The sequence below is a fragment of the Narcine bancroftii genome, chromosome 11 (assembly GCF_036971445.1).
Source record: "Narcine bancroftii isolate sNarBan1 chromosome 11, sNarBan1.hap1, whole genome shotgun sequence".
Classification (NCBI taxonomy): Eukaryota; Metazoa; Chordata; class Chondrichthyes; order Torpediniformes; family Narcinidae; genus Narcine; species Narcine bancroftii.
In genome coordinates this window covers 58,796,161-58,820,362 of record NC_091479.1, presented here as the reverse complement: position 1 = coordinate 58,820,362, position 24,202 = coordinate 58,796,161, and the positions used below count along the sequence as shown (strand labels likewise).

General features: G+C 40.9%; 1 protein-coding gene across 1 annotated transcript in view; it reads right to left on the bottom strand.

Annotated features, from left to right (window-relative positions):
* Nucleotides 1-11,937: 11,937 nt before the first annotated feature.
* LOC138745787 (NACHT, LRR and PYD domains-containing protein 3-like) overlaps nucleotides 11,938-24,202 on the bottom strand; it is a 101,766-nt gene continuing 89,501 nt past the window's right edge. The window contains exon 16 of the mRNA XM_069903081.1: nucleotides 11,938-12,014. Coding sequence (XP_069759182.1) covers nucleotides 12,002-12,014 — 13 coding nt within the window. The 3' untranslated portion in view covers nucleotides 11,938-12,001. The remainder of the gene's footprint in view (nucleotides 12,015-24,202) is intronic.

Sequence of the window (24,202 nt, the reverse complement as noted above, 5' to 3'; positions counted from 1 at the left end):
TGGAGGGAGAGGGGGGTGAGGAGGGGCTTGGATCCGGGCCAGCACCAGTCTTATGTGTAATAAAGTCTATCGTTCCCCTCAGTCTTTGTCTCTGTAATTACTGGGGCAACGGTAGTGCCCAACAATTTATTACACATAAAATTGTAATCTTCTCCAGTAATGGAGAAATTGCTGCATCCTGAATGGCTAGAAGTGGATCCTCAAGTCCCAGGTGCTTCAGAGTTCTTTGAGCAGTAGGTCAATTGCTTCAACAACTTCCTGGAAGCTGCTGCTGGAGTGGTCGACTTAGAGGAGAAGAGGCTGAAAGTCCTACAGGCAAGAGTTGGCCAGAGGGCTTTCCAGGCCATCAAAAGCTGCACAACCTACACTGAGGTGATGGCTGAACCATGGGTGTTATACAAGCCCAAGGTCAATGAGGTCTACTCCCGTTACCTTCTGGTATGCAGAAAACAGCAGACTGATGAGTCATGAGTGGAAGAGTTCCTTTGAATCTTGATCACACTGGGAGTGGACTGTTTGGGGGACCCCATGGTCCCTGTGCCGGAGGCCCAGTGTGTGGAAGACCTTGTCCGGGATGCATGCGTGTCAGGTTTGAGACTGAACTATTTCAGACAACATCTCCTCGAGGAGGATCAACTCCCTTTAAAGCAAGCGGTCCAGCTGGCCAGGACACTAGACTCAGCCCAGCAACACGCGGAGTCGATCGCGGGCAGAAGCAGGCCTATCCAGTAAACGCCACCATGAGGGCCACCATCCTGAGGATTGGTGACGGGGTCGGCCAACTCGACTGAGGCTGCAGTGGCACCGGGATCCTCGAGGTACAACTTCTGTGGGCAGGCAAGGCATCCCTGACGTCTCTGCCCGGCGAAAGGAGCGACCTGCTCAGGCTGCAGGGAAAAGGGCCACTATCAGTGCGTTTGCAGGTCCAGAGCCCCATCCAAGAGCAGCGCTGCTTGTACAGCTGAAGAGTTTCCGGTGCCAACCGTGTGTGAGGTAAGGCGAGCGCCATTTTACCCACTCCCGCCCCCGTCCTCTATACCGTGGAAACTCTCACCGCCGACATCACTTCCACCCATGATGACATCACTTCCAGCTTCTTCTCCAATGTTGGCAACATAGTCAATATGGAGGCTGCATCTTGGACATCAGGGCTCCCCACCGATGAAGAAGATGACGCACCCATCCTGGTTTTGATCACCCTGGACCAGGCCACCCCTCACCCGATCTCAAATTCCATGATGCAGATCGAGGTGAATGGGCATAATTTGAACTGCCTCTTTGATAGTGGCAGTACAGAAAGGTTTATCCACCCCGAGGTGGCCCATCGACTTGCACTAACTGTTTGGTCAATGACCGGATCCCATCTCAATGGCGGCAAAAGACTAGCAGACTTGTATTTGGGGGTACTGTGTGGTATCTTTGATGGTGGGGGGAAAATGTTATAATGACTTTTTGTTGTTGCTCATGCCCTAGATCTGTGCACCAATCCTCCTGGGCCTCGACTTCCAGAGTCAGTTCAGGAGTGTGACGATGGTGTTCGGAGGTCACCAACCTCCAATGACCGTGTACAACCCACAGCTTACTGACTCTCCCCCAACCAAGCACCCTGCCTCCAGCACCAACCTGCAGCCCCTCTGTCACTGTTTGTGAACCTCACTCCGGACTGTAAGCCAATTGCCACCAAGAGCAGCTGCTACAGCACTGAGGATATGGCATTCATCCAGGCCGGGGTTCAGTGACTCTTGGCGGAGGGGATCATCGACCCTAGCTCCAGCCCCTGGAGGGCACGGTCAGAGGGGCAGGCAAGCCCCGGATGGTAATTGATTACAGTTAACCGCTTCACCCGCTACCCCAGATAGCCGACTTGGTCAATAAGGTTGCACAATACAGAGTCTTCTTGACCATTGACCTCGTCGGCCTATCATCAACTCCCCCTTCGCCCGAGCAACCGGCTCGACACGGGTTTCGAGGCCAATGGCAGACTTTTTCACTTCCTGCGGGTGCCTTTTAGTGTGACTAACAGTGTCTCTGCTTTTCAAAGGGTCATGGATCAGATGGTGGAGGAGGACAAGCTGATGGCCACGTTCCCATACCTTGACAATGTCACCATCTGCAGCCACAACCAGCACGACCACGATGCGAACCTTGCAAAGTTCTTATGTATGGCCAAGTCTCTCAACTTGACGTACAATAAGGACAAGAGTTTGCTCAACACAGATCATCTGGCCTTTCTCGGTTGTGTCGTGGCACATGGTGTCATTGCCCCGGACCTAGACCGCATGCATCCCCTCATGGAGCTCCCTGTCCCAAACACCCTAAAGGTGCTGAAGAGGTGCCTGGGGCTGTTTTCCTATTATGCCCAATTACACCGATAAAGCCCACCCCCTGATTAAGTCCACAACTTTCCCGTTATCGGTGGAAGCCCAAGCTGCATTCGTCCAGATCAGTGGTGGACGAATCCATCCCTTTTCAGGTGGAGAGCAATGCCTCCGATTTTGCACTGGCCTCCACTCTTAACCAGACAGGCAGGCCAGTGGCCTTTCTCTCTTGGATCCAGCATGGTCCCGAGGTACAGCAATCCTCAGTCGAGAAGGAGACACAAGCGATCATTGAGGTGGTGTGCCACTGGTGACATTACCTGGCCGGTAAATGTTTTACCCCGGTGACAGACCAGAGGGCCGTGGCCTTCATGTTTAATACCAAACAGAGAGGTAAAATCAAGAATGACAAGATTCTTAGGTGGAGAATTGAGCTGCCCACCAATAATTATGACAGGTAAACTCAACGATCCCCCAGGAGCCCTATCCCAGGGGATGTGCACTAGCGCATATCTTGACCGTCTCCAGACCCTCCACAACAGTTTGTGCCACCCCAGAGTCACAAGGTTCTACCACTTCATCAGGACTCTGAACCTTCCGTACTCCGTTGAGGACTCCAGTCCATGACCAGATGCTGCCAGATCTGGACTGAGTATAAGCCGCAGTTCTACCGGCCCAAGAAGGCACATCTCATCAAAGCCACATGCCCTATTGAACGGCTCAGTGTCAATTTCAAGGGCCCGCATTCCCACTAAAAATAGAAATGCCTACTTGGTGGAGGAGTTCTCCAGGTTCCCCTGCCTGAATATGACCTCGGTGACAGTAATCAAGGTGCTGCATAGTATCTTCACCCTGTTCGGGTACCCCGAGTACATCCACAGTGATCGGGGGACATCATTCATGAGTGAGGAACTGCGACAGTACTTCCTAGTCAGAGCCATAGCTACCAGCAGGACCACCAGCTATAACCCCAGAGGTAATGGCCAAATGGAAAGGGAGAATGCCACCATCTGAAAGGTGGTGCTCCTGGCCCATAGCTCCAAAAACATGCTGGTGTCCCGCTGGCAGGACATTCTGCCGGAAGCACTCCACGCCATCTGAATGCTCCTGTGTTAGCAACTAACACCACCCCGCATGAACGGCTGTTTACTTCTCCTAGGAAATCGGTGGATGGTGCCTCCATTCCTCCTTGGCTGGCAACCCCAGGGCCAGTCCTTCTACGGAAACACGTAAGGGGCCATAAGACGGATCCACTAGTGGAAGTGGTACACCTCATACATGACAACCCGCAATATGCATTCATGAAGTACCCCGATGGCCATGAGGACACTGTGCCTATCAGAGACCTGGCGAGGGCAGGAGATCCTGAGGCTTCCCAGCCGGCCACTGTCTATCCCACAGTGCACCCTACACGGGAGTGCAATACTGAAGACCAAGCCAACCGGCTCCCCGCTCCAGGAATTAGTTCCCCGGGAGACATCAAACCTCTCTCTCCACCGGGAGTCCACAACTGTTACTCAGACTGTGCCCTCCCCTGCCCCCCTCGGGACCGCTTTCCCTCCCAGGCAGCAGAACACAGACAGGCCTGCCCCTCAGCAGTTTCACCGAAGGAGGAAGCCACGAGTGCGGCTAAACTTCTAGTCGGAATGTCTTTTTTTGCTGTTCATGCCTCATTTCAAAAAGTGGGGGCGGGTTCTGTTAAAAAGGGGAGGGTGAATGTAATGATATGGATTACATGTACTCATTGGCAGGTAAAGGCTTGGGCTGTTTTTCCCCCAATGACACTTTCCCCTGGACTCCTCCCCTGTGACCAAGGCCATAAAGGTCAAGTCCCTCTCCTTTCCCGAACTTGGATCAGGGCCAGCACCAGTCTTATGTGTAAAAAAAGCCTATCATTCCCCTCAGTCTTTGTCTCTATAATTATTGGGGCAATGGTAGTGCCCAACAAGAGAGGGAGGGAGAAAGGGAGGAGGAGAAGAGAGGAGGTGGTGGGAGAGAGGAGGGGGGAGAGAAAGGAGGTGAGGGAGAAAGAGGGAGAGAAGAGAGAGGGAGAGAGGGGGGAGAGAGAAGAGGGAGGGGGAGAGAGGAAGGAGGGAGAGAGGAGAGGGGAGGGAGAGGGGAGGAGAGAGGGAGAAGGAAAGAGGGGAGGAGGAGGGAGGGAGAAAGAGGGGGGAAATAGGAGGGAAGGGAGAGAGGAAGGAGGGGAGAGAGGAGTGAGGGGGAAAGTGGAGGGGAGGGAGAGAGGAGGGGGTGAGGAGGATGAAAGAGGAGGGGAGAGAGAGAGAGGAGGGGAGAGGGGTAGGAAGCAGGGAGAGAGGAGGGGTGGGAGCAAGAAAGGGGAGAGAGAGAGGGGGGAGAGAGGAGAGGGCTAGAGACATTGGCAGCACTGTAGGGTGCAGGGGCTGCGGACTGCACTAAGTGACACCAAAATGACTATAAAATTTCTGTGCCATGATTCAGCAGAAATTTATTATTTTTATGAAAATACCCCTGCAGTTAGTTTTAACAACAAAAATATTGTAGTCATTAATATTTGTGAACCTAGATCAATAACTTTTTAAAGAATTAAATAGCAATTAAAGGAAAAGAAGGAGAACATTTTTTAAAAAAAGGCTTCTTCGCTAGGATTCTCCTAAATAGAATAATACCTAGTGTCGCCGAAAATGTTCACCCAGAATCACAGTGCGGCTTTCGCGCAAACAGAGGAACTACTGACATGGTCTTTGCCCTCAGACAGCTCCAAGAAAAGTGCAGAGAACAAAACAAAGGACTCTACATCACCTTTGTTGACCTCACCAAAGCCTTCGACACCGTGAGCAGGAAAGGGCTTTGGCAAATACTAGAGCGGCTCGGATGCCCCCCAAAGTTCCTCAACATGGTTACCCAACTGCATGAAAACCAACAAGGTCGGGTCAGATACAGCAATGAGCTCTCTGAACCCTTCTCCATTAACAATGGCGTGAAGCAAGGCTGCGTTCTCGCACCAACCCTCTTTTCAATCTTCTTCAGCATGATGCTGAAACAAGCCATGAAAGACCTCAACAATGAAGATGCTGTTTACATCCGGTACCGCATGGATGGCAGTCTCTTCAATCTGAGGCGCCTGCAAGCTCGCACCAAGACACAAGAGCAACTTGTCCGTGAACTACTCTTTGCAGACGATGCCACTTTGGTTGCCCATTCTGAGCCAGCTCTTCAGCGCTTGACGTCCTGTTTTGCGGAAACTGCCAAAATGTTTGGCCTGGAAGTCAGCCTGAAGAAAACGGAGGTCCTCCATCAGCCAGCTCCCCACCATGACTACCAGCCCCCCCACATCTCCATCGGACCCACAAAACTCAAAACGGTCAACCAGTTTACCTATCTCGGCTGCACCATTTCATCGGATGCAAGGATCGACAACGAGATAGACAACAGACTCGCCAAGGCAAATAGCGCCTTTGGAAGACTACACAAAAGAGTCTGGAAAAAAGAACCAACTGAAAAACCTCACAAAGATAAGCGTATACAGAGCCGTTGTCATACCCACACTCCTGTTCGGCTCCGAATCATGGGTCCTCTTCCGGCATCACCTACGGCTCCTAGAACGCTTCCACCAGCGTTGTCTCCGCTCCATCCTCAACATTCATTGGAGTGACTTCATCCCTAACATCGAAGTACTCGAGATGGCAGAGGCCGACAGCATCGAGTCCACGCTGCTGAAGATCCAGCTGCGCTGGGTGGGTCACATCTACAGAATGGAGGACCATATCCTTCCGAAGATCGTGTTAAATGGCGAGCTCTCCACTGGCCACCGTGACAGAGGTGCACCAAAGAAGAGGTAGAAGGACTGCCTAAAGAAATCTCTTGGTGCCTGCCACATTGACCACCGCCAGTGTGCTGATATCGCCTCAAACCGTGCATCTTGGCGCCTCACAGTTCGGCAGGCAGCAACCTCCTTTGAAGAAGACCGCAGAGCCCACCTCACTGACAAAAGACAAAGGAGGAAAAACCCAACACCCAACCCCTACCAACCAATTTTCCCCTGCAACCACTGCAACTGTGTCTGCCTGTCCCGCATCGGACTTGTCAGCCACAATCGAGCCTGCAGCTGACATGGACTTTTACCCCCTCCATAAATCTTCGTCCGCGAAGCCAAGCCAGAAGAGAGAGAGTGGTATCTTATGTTTTTCTGCAGAGATCTCTTTGTCCTCACTGAGGCTTCAGGATAATAGTAAACTGTGCAATTGCAGACAAATGTGTTGTAACAAAAGCTTCTAGAATTTTCCACAGACTTAAATCTTAACTTCTTTGTTACAGTGGCCAGATGATTTATCATGGCTGTGGGTTCGAGCACTAACAGGATCTGAAAATACTTTGGGTACTGCTGGTCCAGAGGGGATAATAAGCTAGTGGTGGCTCTTAAGGGGACCACTGAGGAGTACTAGGGGTCCATCCTACATCCTACATCCTCCCAGGGGTCACTCTTCTCTCCCTCCTCCATCAGCTTTCGGGCTTCCATTTGATAATCTTTGTTTATCCTCTGATACAGGAGGTTTTTCCTGTCTGCTCTTTGCTTTTTCCCTTTCCTGATTTTTCCTGACCTGCTCCTTTCTATGTGCACATTCTTTCTGGAGGACTTCCATGGGTTTTACTGTTCCTCCCCACTCACCCCTCTGCCAGTTTTACGGCATTAGTTTGGGAACTTGCAAGTCTATCTCTTTCCTTTCTTTCCTGTGCTAACAGGTGCCACTTTCCAATTACCTCTTTAATTTTATAATTTGTGGGTCTTTTCCAGATTAACTGTTGCACCTCTTTAATCAATTCATCATCCCAAGTACCCCCAAATGGCCAGCCTTCTCTCCCTAGTCTTTTATTTAATGCCCCAGAACTTTTTGAATTATTTTTTCATTGCCTGGATATTTTTCAAACATAATTTGTAATGACAAACCCCTTTGATTAGTCGTGTCTACATAATTCCCCAATGTAGCTTAGGTTTCCAAAATCTAAGTTCTGCGAGCTCTCACACAGATGGTCCCTGACTGGACGAGTTCCTTGAACTCTTAACTGAGCACCCTGAGCTCTCACACTGATCTAACCTTTCACCGATCACCCTTAAATTCTGTCAGAACTCACAGTCTCCGGTTACAGAAACATACAAAAGTACCAGGTTCAGTGCAGGGAAAACAGAGAGAATAAGATATACTCACTCCACAGGCCCCTCCAATGGTCTGCACCAGGAACCTTCACTTCGTTCTATCCACCGAAGATCTGATGAGTCTTTGGAATCCCACTTCTGACACCAAATGTGGATACCGGGTCCGCAGGGTGCTCACACAAAATTACTGACTTCAACTAGAGTCTTGATTGGATCATTCTTTAATCTGCAGATTGGGTTACTTTCATTCACCACTACTACTGAAATGTCATTCAAGAGTCAGTGACAAAAGTCCCCCTGAACAGCTACAATACATTCTCTTTTATCCTGATCTGTAGAATACCAAATAATGTTACAAAAATCATAAAAGACCTCATTTTTAATATCCAATAGTTAGTTCCTTGCATGTACAAAGTCTCTCTAAGTTATTACGCTTACTGTATAATATTTTACCCATCATAAGACCACAGCTTATCAATACTAGTAGCTCGTTTCTCGCATATGCAAAGTCTCAGGGTGCTAATCAGTGTAGGTGCATAGCAACAAGTGCTCTATTGTTCATTCAGATGCTGCTGCGACCTTCATTGCTCTGACATATTTTGTGTGTCAGCATTTTGCTAATTTATTTCTTCTGCTGTTTTTCCATCATATTGCAAAGCCCGACTACACTACACTAGCCCCTAAGTCTACTTACAGATTAGCCAACTTCCTCAACGCGAGTACACATCGTTGATCTTCAGTTTATAGAGACTCTGAAGCTCAACCATCACCTCAGCATAAGTCACACTGCTCCTGGTGGCTTGGAAAGCTCTCTGGCTGACTCTTGCTTGCAGAACTTTGAGCTTCTTTTTATCAGAGTCAACCAATTTGGCAGCAGCCTTTAGGAAATTGCCGAAGCAGCTGATCCACTACTTATACTGTTCAGATGCTCCTGGAAATTGGGGGTCCACTTCTAACTGATTGGGGTTCTCCATTTCCAGAGAGATAAGTTTCTGTTTATTAAATTGTAGTGCACTACCAGTAACCAGCAAGACTAGGCTGAGGGAACGATAGGCTTTAATGTAGAGAAGAACCTTGCTGACCTGGATCCAGGTATAGGAATGGAGGGAAGGGTGAGGAGGCTTGACCTTTATGGCCCAAAATCACGGGAGAGGAGTCATAGGGAATGAGTCATCAGTGGGCGAGCCACTCCATATATACATTAGCCAACAATGACTATATACAATGGAAGAAATGTATCACCACACCCACCCTCCCCACCCCCTATAACTTAAAGCAGGAAATGAAAGAAAAAATAAATAAACAATAGAAAAACACAAAAGAGAAGAAAAAGAAATTGTGTTGTCCAATATTTCATATTTAATTATTTTCATACTTGTTACTTATCACGTCAAGAGTTGAAAATCTGAAATTGGCAGTTTCTAATAAACTCTGTATGGTTCCCAAATTTGTTCAAATAGAGAATATTTGTCTTTGAGATTGTAGGTAATTTTTTCTCATGGAATACACTTGTTCATTTCTATGCACCATTGTTGTATTTTTAAGGTTGCTTTCATTTTCCAAGTTATCATTATGCACTTTTTTGCTGCTGCGAGCGCAATAATAATAAATCTTTTTTAAACCCTGTCTAATTTTAGATCTAATTCTTTATCTTTTATGTTGTTTAACAGGAAGATTTTTGGATATTTTGGTATCCTATTTTTTGTAATTCTATTGAATATTAGATTTAAATCCTTCCAAAAAGTTTTCAATTTTGTACATGTCCATATATATGTCAAGATTGTGTGTAATTGTTCCAATTTCTTGTTTACAATGGAAGCATCTGTCTGATATTGTTGGATTCCATTCTTTTAACTTTTGAGGTGTAAATATATTCTCTATGGAGCAAATTATATTGTATATATGAAACCGAGTATTTATTGTATTGATCATGGACCCTGCACCTAGTGACTTCCATGTTTCATTCTTAATTTCTAATTTTTAAATATTTTATTTATAATTTTAAATCATATAATATAAATTATAACATATTGAAACAAACATTATGTAATTGAATAAACCCCTCCAGCCTCCCTCATCCACCCCACTAATACCCTCCCTCCTCCCCTACCCACCTCCAAAGAAAGAAAAAAGGAGATCATCACTAAGGACAACAATAATAACCTTTTATCTGAGACATCCACTGGAGCAGACCAGGAGATGAAATCTTAATAAAGGAATACAAGATTTCATTTCAATATGCCATCTTTGCAATCCTAAAATTAAATCATATTTCCAAGTAATAGCCAAACATTTTTTTTAGAAACAGCCAAAGCCAAGCATAAAAATTCAAGAGTCAATCTCAATACTAATGCAATCAACTTAATGTCCCCTAATAAAAATAACATTGGATCAAATGGTAAACTCACTTTTAATACTCACTCCAGTAAAAAATTAACTTTTATCCCGAAATTCTTGACCTTAGAACAAGTCCAAGTCAAATTTTTAAAAAAGTACCTATTTCTTGTCCACATCTAAAATACAAATCTGAAGAAATTAATTCAAATTTCTTTAATTTCTGAGGAGTTAAATACAATTGATGTAAAATAATTATATTGTACTAATTATATCTTACATTTATAACATTAGTCATATTATCCTTACATAAGTTTCTCCAAACATTTTCATCTTTCTATTTAAATCAAGTTCCCATTTCATTCTTGATTTGTGAACATTCAACATAGGCATTTTATTTTGTAATAAAATGTATACATTTCATAAATAAACTTATTTGTTTCTTCCTTAGTAAGCAATAATTCTAAAGCAAATTGTCTAGGAAATTTTAAACTATGACCTAATTTTTCCAATAAAAACGTTTTATCCTGATAATAGCAAAAAAGGTATTACCAGGAACTTGAAACTTCTTCATTTGAGTAAAAGATAAAAACTTCCCTGCTTCAAAACAATCTTCAACACTTTTAATCCCCAATTGATTCCATATATTTAAAAACTGATAATTTAGAGTAAAAGGAAAAAGTTTATTTTGATTTAAAGACATTTTCGCCGAAATCGTTCCCTTTCCACCTATCTCATAATCAATTTTATTCCATATTTCAATTAAATGTTTCAAAATTGGTGGATCTTTACCAATTAACAATTTTGAATTCCATTTATAAATAAATTCAGACCTAGAGTTCTCATCAATTTTATCTACCCAAATAGAAGATTTATTTAAATCAGACATTGCATTAATACATTTCAATTGTGCAGCCTTATAATAATTCTTAAAATGTGGAAGTTGTAAGCCACTTAATTCAAATTTCCAAGTTAATTTCTCCAAAGGCACCCTATTCATTTTCCCCTTCCAAAAAAATTTCCTTACACTTAAATTAAGGTCTTCTTAAAAATTTGGGGTACTAAACAAATATGAAAAAGATATTGAATCCTTGGAAAAAATATTCATTTTAATACAATTCATTCTGCCTACTGAAGTAATAGGTAAATCATTCCACCTATTTAAATAATCTTTAATTTTATTTAATAATGGAACATAATTTAACTTCTAAAGGTTATCTAATTTTTTTATCAATTCTAATACCTAAATATTTAATTGCATTATATGTCCACCTAAATTGAGCTACACATTTGCAATGATTATAATCTCCTTCTACTAAAAGCATAACTTCACTTTTATCCCAATTAATTTTATAGCCAGATATTTCTCCATAATCTTGTAACTTTTTATCTAAATAAACTAAAGAATTTTCAGGATCTGTTATATAAATCAATACATCATCTGCAAACAAATTAATTTTAAATTCCTCTTTATTCACTTTAATTCCTTTAACACCAACATCTTGTCTTATAGATTGTGCCAACAATTCAATTACTAAAACAAACAATGCAGGAGATAAAGGAAAGCCTAGCCTAGCCAATCATGTATATGGAAAAGAAGAAGAAAGTTGTCCATTAGTAACTACTTTATCCAAATGATTTCTATATAAAGCTTTAATCCAATTAATAAATTTTGTCCCAAATTAAAATTTTTGTAAAACCTTAAAAAAATTCAATTCTAATCTATCAAAAATTTTTTCTGCATTTAATGAAAAAATGAATGTTAAATCTTATTGTCTCAGAGAAGTATGTATTAAGCTAATTAATTTAGCTACATTTTCAGCAGAATATCTTTTCTTAATAAATCCAGTTGATCTAAATGAACCAACTCAGGTTGAGTTGGTTCATTTACTCTATTAGCCAAAACCTTTGCAGCAATTTTATAATCAACATTTAATATCAATATAGGTGTATAAGACTCAAGTTTTAATAAATCATTATCTTTCTTAGGTATTACTATTATTACAGTATTTGAAAAGTACTCTGGTAATGAGCAAGTTACAGTCACTTTTAATACTTCTGTTAATAAAGGCATCAACAAGTCTTTAATTTTTTAAATAAAATTCAGAGGTAAACCCATCTTCAGCAGAAGATTTCCCATTTTGAATAGAACTTAAAGCCTTAATAACTTCTTTCAACATAAATGGAGAATCCAAATCTTTCCGAGCTTGGCAATTCAATTGAAGCTTCTGTAAAAAAAATCATTAATTTCTTTATTATTCAATGATGGAAATAAATATAACTTAGTCTAATACTCTCTAAAAATCACTTATATCCTGTAATTTATAAGTAATTTTTGAATTCTTCTTGACAGCATTAATAACCCCTGATGCTTGCTCCGTTTCAATTGCCAAGCTAAAACCTTATGTCCTCGTTCTCATAATTCATAATATTTTTGTTTAGTTCTGTCAATTAATTTCTCAATACTGTAAGTTGGAATTGAATTTTAATACATTTTTAATTTATCAATTCTAACCTTTTCTTTTCTGATGGTTTTTTTGTAATTTTTTTTCCAAAATTACAATTTCCCTCTCTAATTTATCTACTTAAGATATTTTTTCTTAATTACAGTCAAATAACATTATTTGACCTTTAAATAAGCTTTTAATGCATCCCATAAAACAAATTTATTATCAACTGAATTAACATTTGAATCTAAATATAACTGTATTTGGCTTCTCATAAAGTCACAAACTTCTGCATTTCTTAATAGAGATGAATTAAACCTCCATCTATAATCTGTTTCAATTCTATCAGAATTTAAATATGACATCAGTAACAGTGAATGATCTGATACAATTCTAGGTTAATCCATCTTTGTAAATGAGCTGAAATTAAGAAAAAAATCTATTCTAGAGTAAGAATCAAACCAATAAGAGTAAAATGAATAATCTCTCTCTTTAGCGTTCAATTTCCTCCAAATATCTATCAAATGTAACTCTTCAATTAATGTCAATATCATTTTAGCCATTTTCTTTTTCATTAAAGATTTTGTAGATTGATCTAAAATTGGATCCAAACAGTAATTGAAGTCTCCACCAATTATTATATTTCCATTTACTTGTGCCAAATTAAGAAAAGCATCTTGAATACATTTTTCATCAAATGTATTAGGAGCATAGACATTCATAAAAGTCCAAGATTCTGAATAAATGTGACAATTTAACAACACAAATCTACCAAAAGGATCAATGACTGCTGATTGTAATTTAAATGGCAATTTTTTATTAATTAAAATAGCTACTCCTCATGCTTTGGAGTTAAAGGACAAAGTTATTACTTGACCAACCCATTCCCTCTTTAACTTTTGATGTTCTTTCTCCATTAAATGAGGTCCCTGTAAAAGAACAATATCTACTTTCAACTTCTTTATATGAGCTAAAACGCTCATCCTTTTAATTGGATTATCGAGCCCATGCATGTTAAGCGTTACATAATTCACTCCTTGTATTACCATACTTTAATTTAAAAAAAATACTTAACTCTCCTCTCCACCCCGGGTCATCCCAGCTCCACAGACAACTTCAAAACATACCATCTCCGAAGATATAAAGTAAGAAACCCCAAAAGTAAAAGAAAAAAAAACTCCAAAAGTGCTGATTAGGTCAGCGCTAACACACTTAATAATGAGAAGTTGCTTTGGAAGAGGAAAGCGGACAAAAGAGAATCCGCTTCCCCCAGACAGAATATCACAATTTAATTTCAATCAGTCAAGTATGACAAGCTTCTTAAAGGTCTCTATTAACTTGATCATCATCAATTTCAACTTGAACCTCCATCAACTGTCTTCCACGTGAAGTCCCTCCATTCTATTTTTCTTGTTCCCCTTAAATTTGTTGAGATATAGAAGATTGCCTTCCATTCAGGTAACGAACTGGCAAATTCTAAGGCTTCAGACTCATTAGCAAAACACTGAGCTTGATACTGTCCATAAAAACCTTTAATAACTGTCAAGTAATGAAAAGCAAATTTATATCCCTTCGTCCACAAAGCTCACTTTGCTGGATTGAATTATTTTCTTCTTTGACAATTTAATTACTCAAATCCACATAAAAGAATATTCAATTATTTGGGATCATTAAAGGGCTTTGTTGTTCCCTGGTGTTTTGAACGGCCATTTTTAAAATCATTTCCCTATCTTGGTAAGGTAGACATTTAATCAAAATAGAGTATGACGTTTGTCCCAGATACAGTTTTTTCCAGACCATTTGGAAAATTCTCTGGTCCAAAAATTTCTGGCAGCCAAAGAATTTTACTGGATTATTGCCTTCAAAGTCCTCAGGCAAACCAACAATGTTCACATTATTTCTTCTACTCTGATTTTCCAACATATCAACATTTTGTAATGAATCTTCCTTCTGAACTTTCCATGCTGTAAAAGAATCTTCTATCTTATTAACTGTATCTTTATATTCTTTTATCTCCTGGAAATCTTCAAAATTTTCAACTTTGCCATATCTGTCTTCATTACAGTCATTTCTTCAGTAAAATCAGCTTTCACTTCAGCAAAATTTGTATCCATTTTTTGACTAATTGAGTCCATTTTTTCAAACATTTGTGGACCAAGAGGTTTTGGGGTAACATAATGTGCACCCATTTTGCCTTGAATATATTGGTCTGCTCCTTCTTCTGATTCCTCTCCCAGTGATTGTGGCAGGAGGCTTTCTTCTTCCACTCCTGGTTTTTCTTCTTTCTCCTCTGTTGAAGTTGCCAAGGGCTGAAACTGCAGGTGGGCTTTTTGCTTAACCTGCAAACACAGAGAGAGTTGGGTCTGCAGACTCCGCCTCCATCACTTCTGTAGCACACATGCGCGTTGTTTCTACAATCATCTCTGTAATTTTCTTCCATGCTCCAGAGCCACCTTCTCCAGCTCCCCGAGAAGGTGGTGCTGGAACCTGAATCCTTACCCATGGAGCCTTTGATGATCGGGGCTGGAGAGGAAGAGGATGGGAGGCTGAGTCTTCCAGGTGGGCCAATTTTCTATTTACGCAGGATACTGCCTTGTGTAAAAAGTAACTTCAGTTACAGATGATTTTTTATGCACAAATTAACTTGAAAATATGAGTTAGGTGGTTTGCAACTTCCAAATTTTAAAAATTATAATGTCGTTCAATTGAAAATTATTAATAGAATGTTTGATTTAGATAGTCCTGTGACCTGGTTAGATATAGAACTGAAGAGAATTGGAGAGGAGAGAAGAGACTATTTTATTTATAAATAGAATATTAAGGTTATTAGTGGTCATAGATCTCCAATTTTATTTCATTTGATAAGAATTTGGAAAGAGGTTAGTAAAATTATTGGGATTCCAAGTGAATTGTCTAGACATATATCTTTATTTCAGAACAAAGATTTAACTTTTACGGTTGATAATAACCTTCTCAAGATTTCAAATCAAAAAGAAATTAGAATGATAAATGATTGTTTTGAGTTGAGTAGTTTGAAAGGTTGGAGGAAAAATATCAAATCCCTAATCACACGCTTTTTGCTATTATCAATTTAAATCAATGTTGTATGATTATTTTGGGAGATATTTGTATAAGGAATCGCAATTCAAAATGTTGATCTGGAATGGAGGAAAGAAGTGTTTTATTTCAGAAATTGCTGCAGCAGAAAATACCTAAGATTGAGCTAAATAAATCGTGACTTAAATGGAGAAGGATTTGGGAGCTCAGTTGGAAATTGATTGGTGGAAGAATATTAATAGAGATACTATGACAAAGCTAGTAAATGCTAGGTATAGACTGGTGACTTATAATTTTATACATCAATTATATTTATTTCCAGAATGTTTGAAAAGATACAAGCTGAGTGCTTTTGGTGTAAGGAGCAAAAAGGTACATTTTTGCACTCAGTATGGTCTTGTGATAAAGTTAGGGGCTTTTGGTCGAGATTAAGAGATGGTTTACAAAATATTTTGAAAATAACATGTTCTTTAGATCCAAATATCTTTTTAATTGGAGATATTAGTGAAATGGGCTTTGGAAATTTCAAATGGCGTTTTTGCAATTAACTTTAGCAGTAGCAAGGAAATGTATAGCTATTTCATGGAAAGATCAAATGGAGCTTATTTTACAAAGATGGCATTAAGAAATGAGGTCCTGTTCACCAATGGAGAAGATAAGTTACAATTTATGGGATAAATATTATGTATTTAAAAGGATTTGAAGCCCATATTTGGATCATTTTAAATTGAAAATTTAAGACTGGTCATAGTGCTGCTGGATCTCCTTATCAATAAAGTAAATGAACGATGTGAGGTATTCTCCTTAGTTATTTCTTTTCTTTAGTTATTACCTTTATTAGAGGGGTAGGGAGTTTAGAGTTAGGGTGGGAGGGGGAATTAGGGGTTTTCATATAGATTTTTAGATTTTTTTCTGTAACCATTTTTAATTTTGAGAAATTGTTCATATCTCAATTATATAACTGTGGTTATTACTTTGCTTTCTGATAAATAAAATATTTTAAAATGATATTGGTGTATAATCCTATTTTTGGAATTACTGTGTGCCATTTTACCTGAGTCAGGAAAAGTCTGGGTCTCTACCACCTGTTTCATTACCTCTAAGAGAGTTCTTGATGTTGTTCTGTTTTTAGTTGCCAAACCAATATTTTGTGGGTTTTCTCTCCAAATTCATAATATCTTTACTTTGTTTTCATATTTTTCTCCGCTTTGTATATTTGCAATGTATCGTATTTTATTTTTTCTCTATCAATTCTCTCATTTTCTCTAATTCTTTCCTTCTCATTAAATTTTTCTCTATAGTTACTATCTCTGTTTCCAACTGCTCTATTTCCCAATCATATTATTTTTAAATCTTGGTCATATATCTAATTATTTTTCCCCTAATAAAGGCTTTCATTGTGTCCCATTATATAAATTTGTCTGGTACAGAATTTGTATTTGTCTCAAAATATATTTTAATTTGTTGTTCTATATATTCCCGAAAGTCTCACCTTTTTTATAATATGGGGTTTAGCCTCAATCTATATGTTTTTTGGCAATTGTTAAAGCAATTGTCAATAACAAGTGTGAGTGGTCTGATAAAAGTCTTGCCTTGCATTCAGTCTTTCAAACTCTTCCCTGAATCTGCACTGACAACAAGAACAAATCAATCTTAGAATAGGTGTCATGTCTATTTGAATAATATGAATAATCTCTTTCTTTTGGATGTTGTTTTCTCCATATATCAATTATCTTCATACCATGCATTGAATTTAATGTAAATTTAGTTGCTTTATTTTTTGTAATAGTCTTCCCAGTTTTGTCAATGTTCCTCAGTAAGATGAATCCCTGTGTGTCAGCTATCTTTTAAAAAATGTCCTGCATAAATTCCTGGTCATCTTCATTAGGTGCATAAATGTTCAACAAGTTCCAAGATTCTGAATAAATCTGGCACATCATCATTACATATCTACCTGCTGGGACTGTTATTACTTTCTTTATCTTAATTGGAAAATTCTTATTAACTAATATAGCAACTGCCCAGTTTTTGAGTTGTTCAATGATGCAACTACATGGCTTACTCAATCTCTCTTCAATTTATGATGTTCTAATTCAGTTAAGTGTGCTTCTTGTATAAATGCTGTCTATTTTTTCCTTTTGAGTCGTGACAGTAACTTTTTTCTCTTAATTTGATTGTGAATTCCATTAATATTAATAGTCATATATTTCAATGTATTCATCTTATCCATCCATTTTCACCTCTATTCCACCTCTTCAACCCCCCATCTCCTTTCTTCTAAAATCACTCTTTAGATTGTTCTTACTTTTTTTTGAATATTTTATTTATAATTTTTCTCACAGGCCTGTACAGTCAAATACCGCATCTTGCCAACGATGGCAGTTCACAATCTCATATACATGTATATGTACTCCTTTTCTCTATGACTATATACAAGCCCACATCATAACTCACCCCCTCCCCCACCTATAAAACCAAATGATTTATTCATATTACAATGTCAATAACAATAACACACATCAACATTAAGAAATAAGAATTAAAATAATAAAAATAAATGGGGACTATCACGGCTCAATGGACGTCTTCTGGGTCGGTGCTCATTTTTTACTTTCCTTGATCGGGATCAGTGTGGGAGAGAGGGAGCCGAGCAGGGAACGGTAGAACAATCACCTCCATACATCTAATGTAGTGCATGTATGGCTGCCAAATCTTCCGAAAGGTGCTGGACTTGTTTCTCAGATTGTAAGTTATTTACTCCAGGGGAATGCAACTTTGCATTTCTTTGTTCCATCACTCGATTCTAAGAATAGAGTTGGACTTCCAAGTCACCGCAATGCACTTCCTGGCCACTGCCAATGCCATTAACACAAATTGGATTTGAAATTTGGCCAGCTTCATTGTAAGCCTTATGTCCAATATATTTCCCAACAGGAATACCTCTGGGTCCTGAGGGAATTGTTTACCTATAATTTTCTCCAGGATTTGGCTTCGATCCACCTAAAAGGGCATCATCTTGGCACACGACCAGGTTGGATGCACGAACGTTTCGGTTGCAACAGCGAACCTAAAGCATCAATTCAGGAGTTCTGATTTTGATCTATTGATTTTTTGCGGTGTTATGTACAACCAGTGCAAAAAGCTATATTGGACCAGCCTGTACCTTGCGTACTGTGGTCATGCTTTCCTGGCACAGGTCAGATCAGCACCTCTCATCAATTGTAATACCCAAGCCCGACTCCCATCTTTTTCTTGACCTATGAAGACCCGTTTGACTGGAACAGGTAATACATTGCTGAAATAAATTTCTTGCCAAATCCCCCTTGAAATCAGCGCCTCTATGCTACTGCAATGAGGTAGGACCATACCTGGACTGAATACGTCCCATAGAAAAGATTTTATTTGAAGATAATGTTTTATTCGGTAAATCATATTTATTTTTGAGCTGTTCAAATAACATTAATTTCCCTTGCTCATAACAGTCCTCTCTACACCTGACTCCCTTTTGGAGCTAGATGCCCAGAATCTTGTTACCCACTGTCAGTGGTATTAATTTATTTGGAGTCAAGGGTGTTTTTGGGGACAACCCCATTTAATATCCAAATACTGGTTGATTTGGCCCAGATACTAATCACTTGTTTTAATATGGGGCTGCACTTCTTCGCTGTCAACAATTTAAAGTCCCATTTATAAATAAAATCCTCTGATATTTTCTCACCCACCAAGTGCTGATCAATTTGAGCCCAAGATTGTATATCTCTTCCCATAAAAAGAGGTAATGTATCTCAGTTGGGCTACCCAATAATATTTTTTAAAGTCTGGCAATCTGTATCTGGCTAGACTATAGTCCCATGTTAATTTTTCCATAGAGCCCCTTGGTACCTTACCATTCCAAAGAAACCTCCTAACTGTAAATATGATATTGAGTTGTGAAGAGTATTTCTGGGGAAATTCTGAGAGTTAAGATCCCATGTCTTACGTCCTCCCATTCATATGATTTCTCCCTACCTTTGTTCTTGTTAATATTAGTCATATACAGCATCTGACAATGCGGTTAGGCTGGGGTTTGAGTTTTTCTCCTTTGTATTATTTTCTTTCCTTTTTTTTGCCTGTTTCTTTTTTCCCGCCTTCTTTGTCATTAGTTCTTTTTTTTTATATAGCGCTTGAAATATGAATTATGGATATAACTTACATTATGTATGTTTCTGTTATACTAAATGTTTTTAATAATTTTGTGTAACGATCCTTATTATTTTATTGAATGTTATCTGTTTAAGTTCTTATTAAAAAAATTAAAATATTTTAAAAAGAAATACTCAGCAGGTAAGTCAGCATCTGTGGGGAGGGAATCAGAGCCAACATTTCAGTTGGTAGACCATTCCTCAGGAGGCTGTAGTGTCCTATATGGATAAGAAACAAAGTACAGTAACAAGCAAAGCCGCTGCCTAATCTCCAAGCTCATCTCATTGGAAGTCACTTCCAGCTCTGAGTTCTATGAAACAACAAGAAAGAAATGTTGAGTGTAGGAGCAGGGACATCATGCAACAATCATTCTTTCTTCTTTGGCTTGGCTTCGTGGATGAAGATTTATGGAGGTGTATGTTCACGTCTGCTGCAGGCTCGTTGGTGACTGACAAGTCCGATGCGGGACAGGCAGGGATGATTGCAGTGGTTGCAAGGGAAAATTGGTTGGTTGGGGTTGGGTGTTGGGTTTTTCCTCCTTTGTCTTTTGTCAGTGAGGTGGGCTCTGCGGTCTTCTTCAAAGGAGGTTGCTGCCTGCTGAACTGTGAGGCACGGTTCGAGGTGATATCAGCCCACTGGCGGTGGTCAATGTGGCAGGCACCAAGAGATTTCTTTAAGCAGTCCTTGTACCTCTTCTTTGGTGCACCTCTGTCATGGTGGCCAGTGGAGAGCTCACCATATAACACGATCTTGGGAAGGCAATGGTCCTCCATTCTGGAGACGTGACCCACCCAGCGCAGTTGGGTCTTCAGCAGCGTGGATTCGATGCTTGCGGATTCTGCCAGCTCGAGTACTTTGATGTTGGTGATGAAGTCATTCCAATGTATGTTGAGGATGGAGCAGAGACAGCGCTGATAGAAGCGTTCTAGGAGCCATAGGTAATGCCGGTAGAGGACCCATGATTCAGAGCCGAACAGGAGCGTGGGTATGACAATGGCTCTGTACACGCTGATCTTTGTGTGTTTCTTCAGGTGATTGTTTTTCCAGACTCTTTTGTGTAGTCTTCCAAAGACGCTATTTGCCTTGGCGAGTCTGTTGTCTATCTCTTTCAATCATTCAAGCATTGGTTAGAATGCACGTGGGAGCATGTGCACAGTTCTGGCTGCCCAGTCAGAGGAAGGATATCATTCAACTGGTATGGGTGCAGAAAATGACAGTGCTGCCAGAGCTGTTGTAACAGCAGTGCTGCTGCTGGTGCAGAGACACCACGCTCCCACACAGGGTCTAGCCATCCAGTCCAACTGCCATCACCTTGCAGATGCTTGGGACAGCATGTTAAATGAGGCAACAGTGGTTTCATTAAAATCCAGTGACCACAGAGATCTGGACCCACGAGGGGCTGCAGACTCTGGGAGAGCAGATGACTGGTGCAGGGCACCAGAAAACAGGGAGACCACCCACCCAACTTGAAAAGAATAGAGGAGATGACTCACGGCATGCTGACCACATTGGTGGACCAGTGAGGAGTTCTGTGGCTGAGGAACACATAGGTGGCACGCTGTAAGGGGTACCAGATAGCAGAACTGGGATACATGAGAGTGCCAAGGACACTGAAAGGTTCCGTAGCATGTTGGAGGTTTGGATCAAAACTCAGGTTGCCAATGGTTTAGACTGAAGTATGTGTGGTTGTGGAAGCTGCAATAGCACTGGTCACAAATCCATGGACACTCAGTGACTCTGGGATGGGGGTGGGGGTGGTGAAAACAATATATTTTGCTTCTTTTTCTCTTACTTATTTCTACCTTACAACGGACTAAAGGCAATTTTGTGAAATATTACAGTTTTAATTACATGACCTGAAAGGAATCTTTGGCGGCACAGTTAGCACAACACCTTTACAGCACCAGCAATCAGGACCAGGATTTGAATCCTGCGCTGTCTGTAATGAGTTTGTACATTCTCCCCGTGTCTGTGTGAGTTTTCCCCAGGGGCTCTGGTTTCCTCCCACCATTCCAAATGTACCGGGGGTTGTAGGTTAATTGGGTGTAAATTGGGCAGCCCGGACTAGTGAGCCAAAAGGGCTTGTTACCATGCTGTATGTCTAAGTTAAAAAAATAAAATATGAAAATATTGAATCAGGATGTTACCGGGACTGAAGCAGAGATTGGAAAGGCTGGGAGTTTTCTCCTTGGCATGCAGAGGGGACTTTATCAAGGTTTATTAGGTTATAAGAGGCATGGAGATAGCTCAGTTTTCTCCCCAGAATAGGAGAATCTAAAACTAGAGGGCAGAGAGTTTAGGTGAGAGGGGAAAGATGGAAAGGGACTGGAACAAGCTGCCAGAAGAAGTGGTAACAGTGAGGAAATTTTTAACATTCAATGGACATTTGTCAAGTACCTGGATACGAAAGATTTAGAGCAGTGGTTTTCAAACATTTTTTTTTACATTCACCTATCACCTTAAGTAATCCCTTACTAATCACAGAGTACCTATGGCATTGAGTTGCATTTTGAAAGAGCAAACCAAGGTAGGACATACACAGTCAATGGTAGGCCACTGAGGAGTGCGGAGGAGCAGAAAGATCTGGGAGTGCAGGTACATTGTTCCCTGAAGGTGGTGTCACAGATGGGCAGGGTTGCAAAGAAAGCTTTTTGCTTCTAAACCTTTATTAATCAAAATACTGAATATAGGAGTTGGGATGTTATGTGTGTTGTTTAAGACATTGGGGAGGCCAAATTTGGAATATTGTGTGCAGTTCTAGGCACCAAACTACAGGAAGGATATCAGTAAGTTGGAAAGAGTTCAGAGAAGATTTACCAGGATGTTGCTGGGTCTTCAGGAGATGAGTTACAGGGAAAGATTAAACAGGTTAGGACTTTATTCCTTGGAGTGAAGAAGAATGAGGGGAGATTTGATAGGTCTGCAAGATTATGAGAGGTATAGACAGAGGATGGAAGAAGGCTTTTTCCACTTTGATTGGGAGAGATAAATACAAGAGGTTATAGCTTTCAGCTGAAAATGGAAACATTCAGGAGGAACATAAAAAGCCAAGCTAAGGTTATCAGGGAAGCAAAGTGTGTATGTGCCCGAAGCATTTACTGCCACTTACTGGAGAGCAAGGGCATGCGACGCATGTGGTAGGACATCCAAGACATCACCAACCACAGGACTACACCATCTGCCTGTGCTGGTGATGCATCCCTCCCAGACGAACTGAACTTCTATGTGTATTTTTGGGCAAAAAAAAAATGACATTGCAGTGAAGAAGACCACCTCTTCTTCAAATGACCAGGTTCTGTGACTTGCAATGGCTGACGTGAAGAGAGAGCTAAACAAGGTCAACTCTCAGAAAACTGCTGGACCAGTTAAGTTTCCTGGCAGAGTGCTCAGGAGATGTGTGGCTCAGCTGGCGAATGTTCTCACTGACATCTTCACCATCTCCCTGAGAAGGGTCATGGTCCTGACGTGATTCAAAGCTGCCATCATTGTCCATGTGCCAAAGTTGTCTGTGTCCTGCCTCAGTGATTACCACCATGTCGCCCTCACATCCATCATCATGAAGAGCTTTGAGAGGTCATCATGTGGCACATCAAGCTCCTGCAGTTCACATACCAATCCAATTGCTGTACATATGACGCAATTGCCGTACAGATGATGCAATTGCCATCACCGTCCATCTAGCCCTCACCCAGCTGGAAAACAAGGACTTGTGTGTTTGAAGGCTGTTTATTGACTTCAGTTTAGCATTCAACACAATCATACCTCAGTACCTTATAAGGAAGTGGAGGCTGTTGGGTCTCTTCTGGAATTGGATTCTTGACTTCCTGTTGGGGAGACCTCAGGCAGTCCAGATCAGTAACAGCATCTCCAAGACCATCACACTGAGCAATGTGGGCTCCCAGGGCTGCACATTTAGTCCATTGTTGTTCACTCTGCTGACCTATGACTGTACAGCTAAACACAGCTCGAGTTCGCTGAGAACATGACCACGGTGAGCCTTATTCGTAAGAATTATGAGTCAACATACAGAGATGAGGTGCAGTCACTAATGGACAGTGCAGAGCCAATAACCTGTGTCTAAATGTAAATAAAACAAAAGAGATGGTTGTTGATTTCAGGAGGGCCCAGGGGAACCACGCTCCACTGACAGCTCGACCATTGAGGTCACCAAGAGTATCAAGTTCCTTGGAGTGGACTTGGTGGAGAATCTCGGTCCCTTAACACCAGCTCCATAGCCAAGAAAGCTTAGCAGTGCCTCTACTTCCTGCAAAGGCTGAGGAAAGTCCATCTCCCACCCCCCACCTTCACTACATTCTATAGATGATGTATTGAGAACATCCTGAGCAACGGCATCACTGCATGGTTTGGAAGCTGTACCTCCTTGAGACCCTGCAGAGGATGGTGAAGTCAGTGGAAAAGATCATTGGGGGGGCTCTCTTCCTACCATGAAGGACATCGACAACACTCGATGCAAGCGAAAGGTTATAAACATTATGATGGACTCAATACTCCTCATGTAAACTGTTCTCCCTTCTACCATCTGGTAGGAGGTACTGCAGCACTCAGGCCCTTGTGTCCAGATTGGGCAACAACTTCCCCATCTCCTCCCAAGCCATCAGACTCCTGAATTCCCAGAACTCTTGGGGATAGGGTACCGTGGACTGCTACTGTACAAGTCTTAATATTTCAATATGTTTAACTTCTATTTTAACTTATATTTATGTAAATAT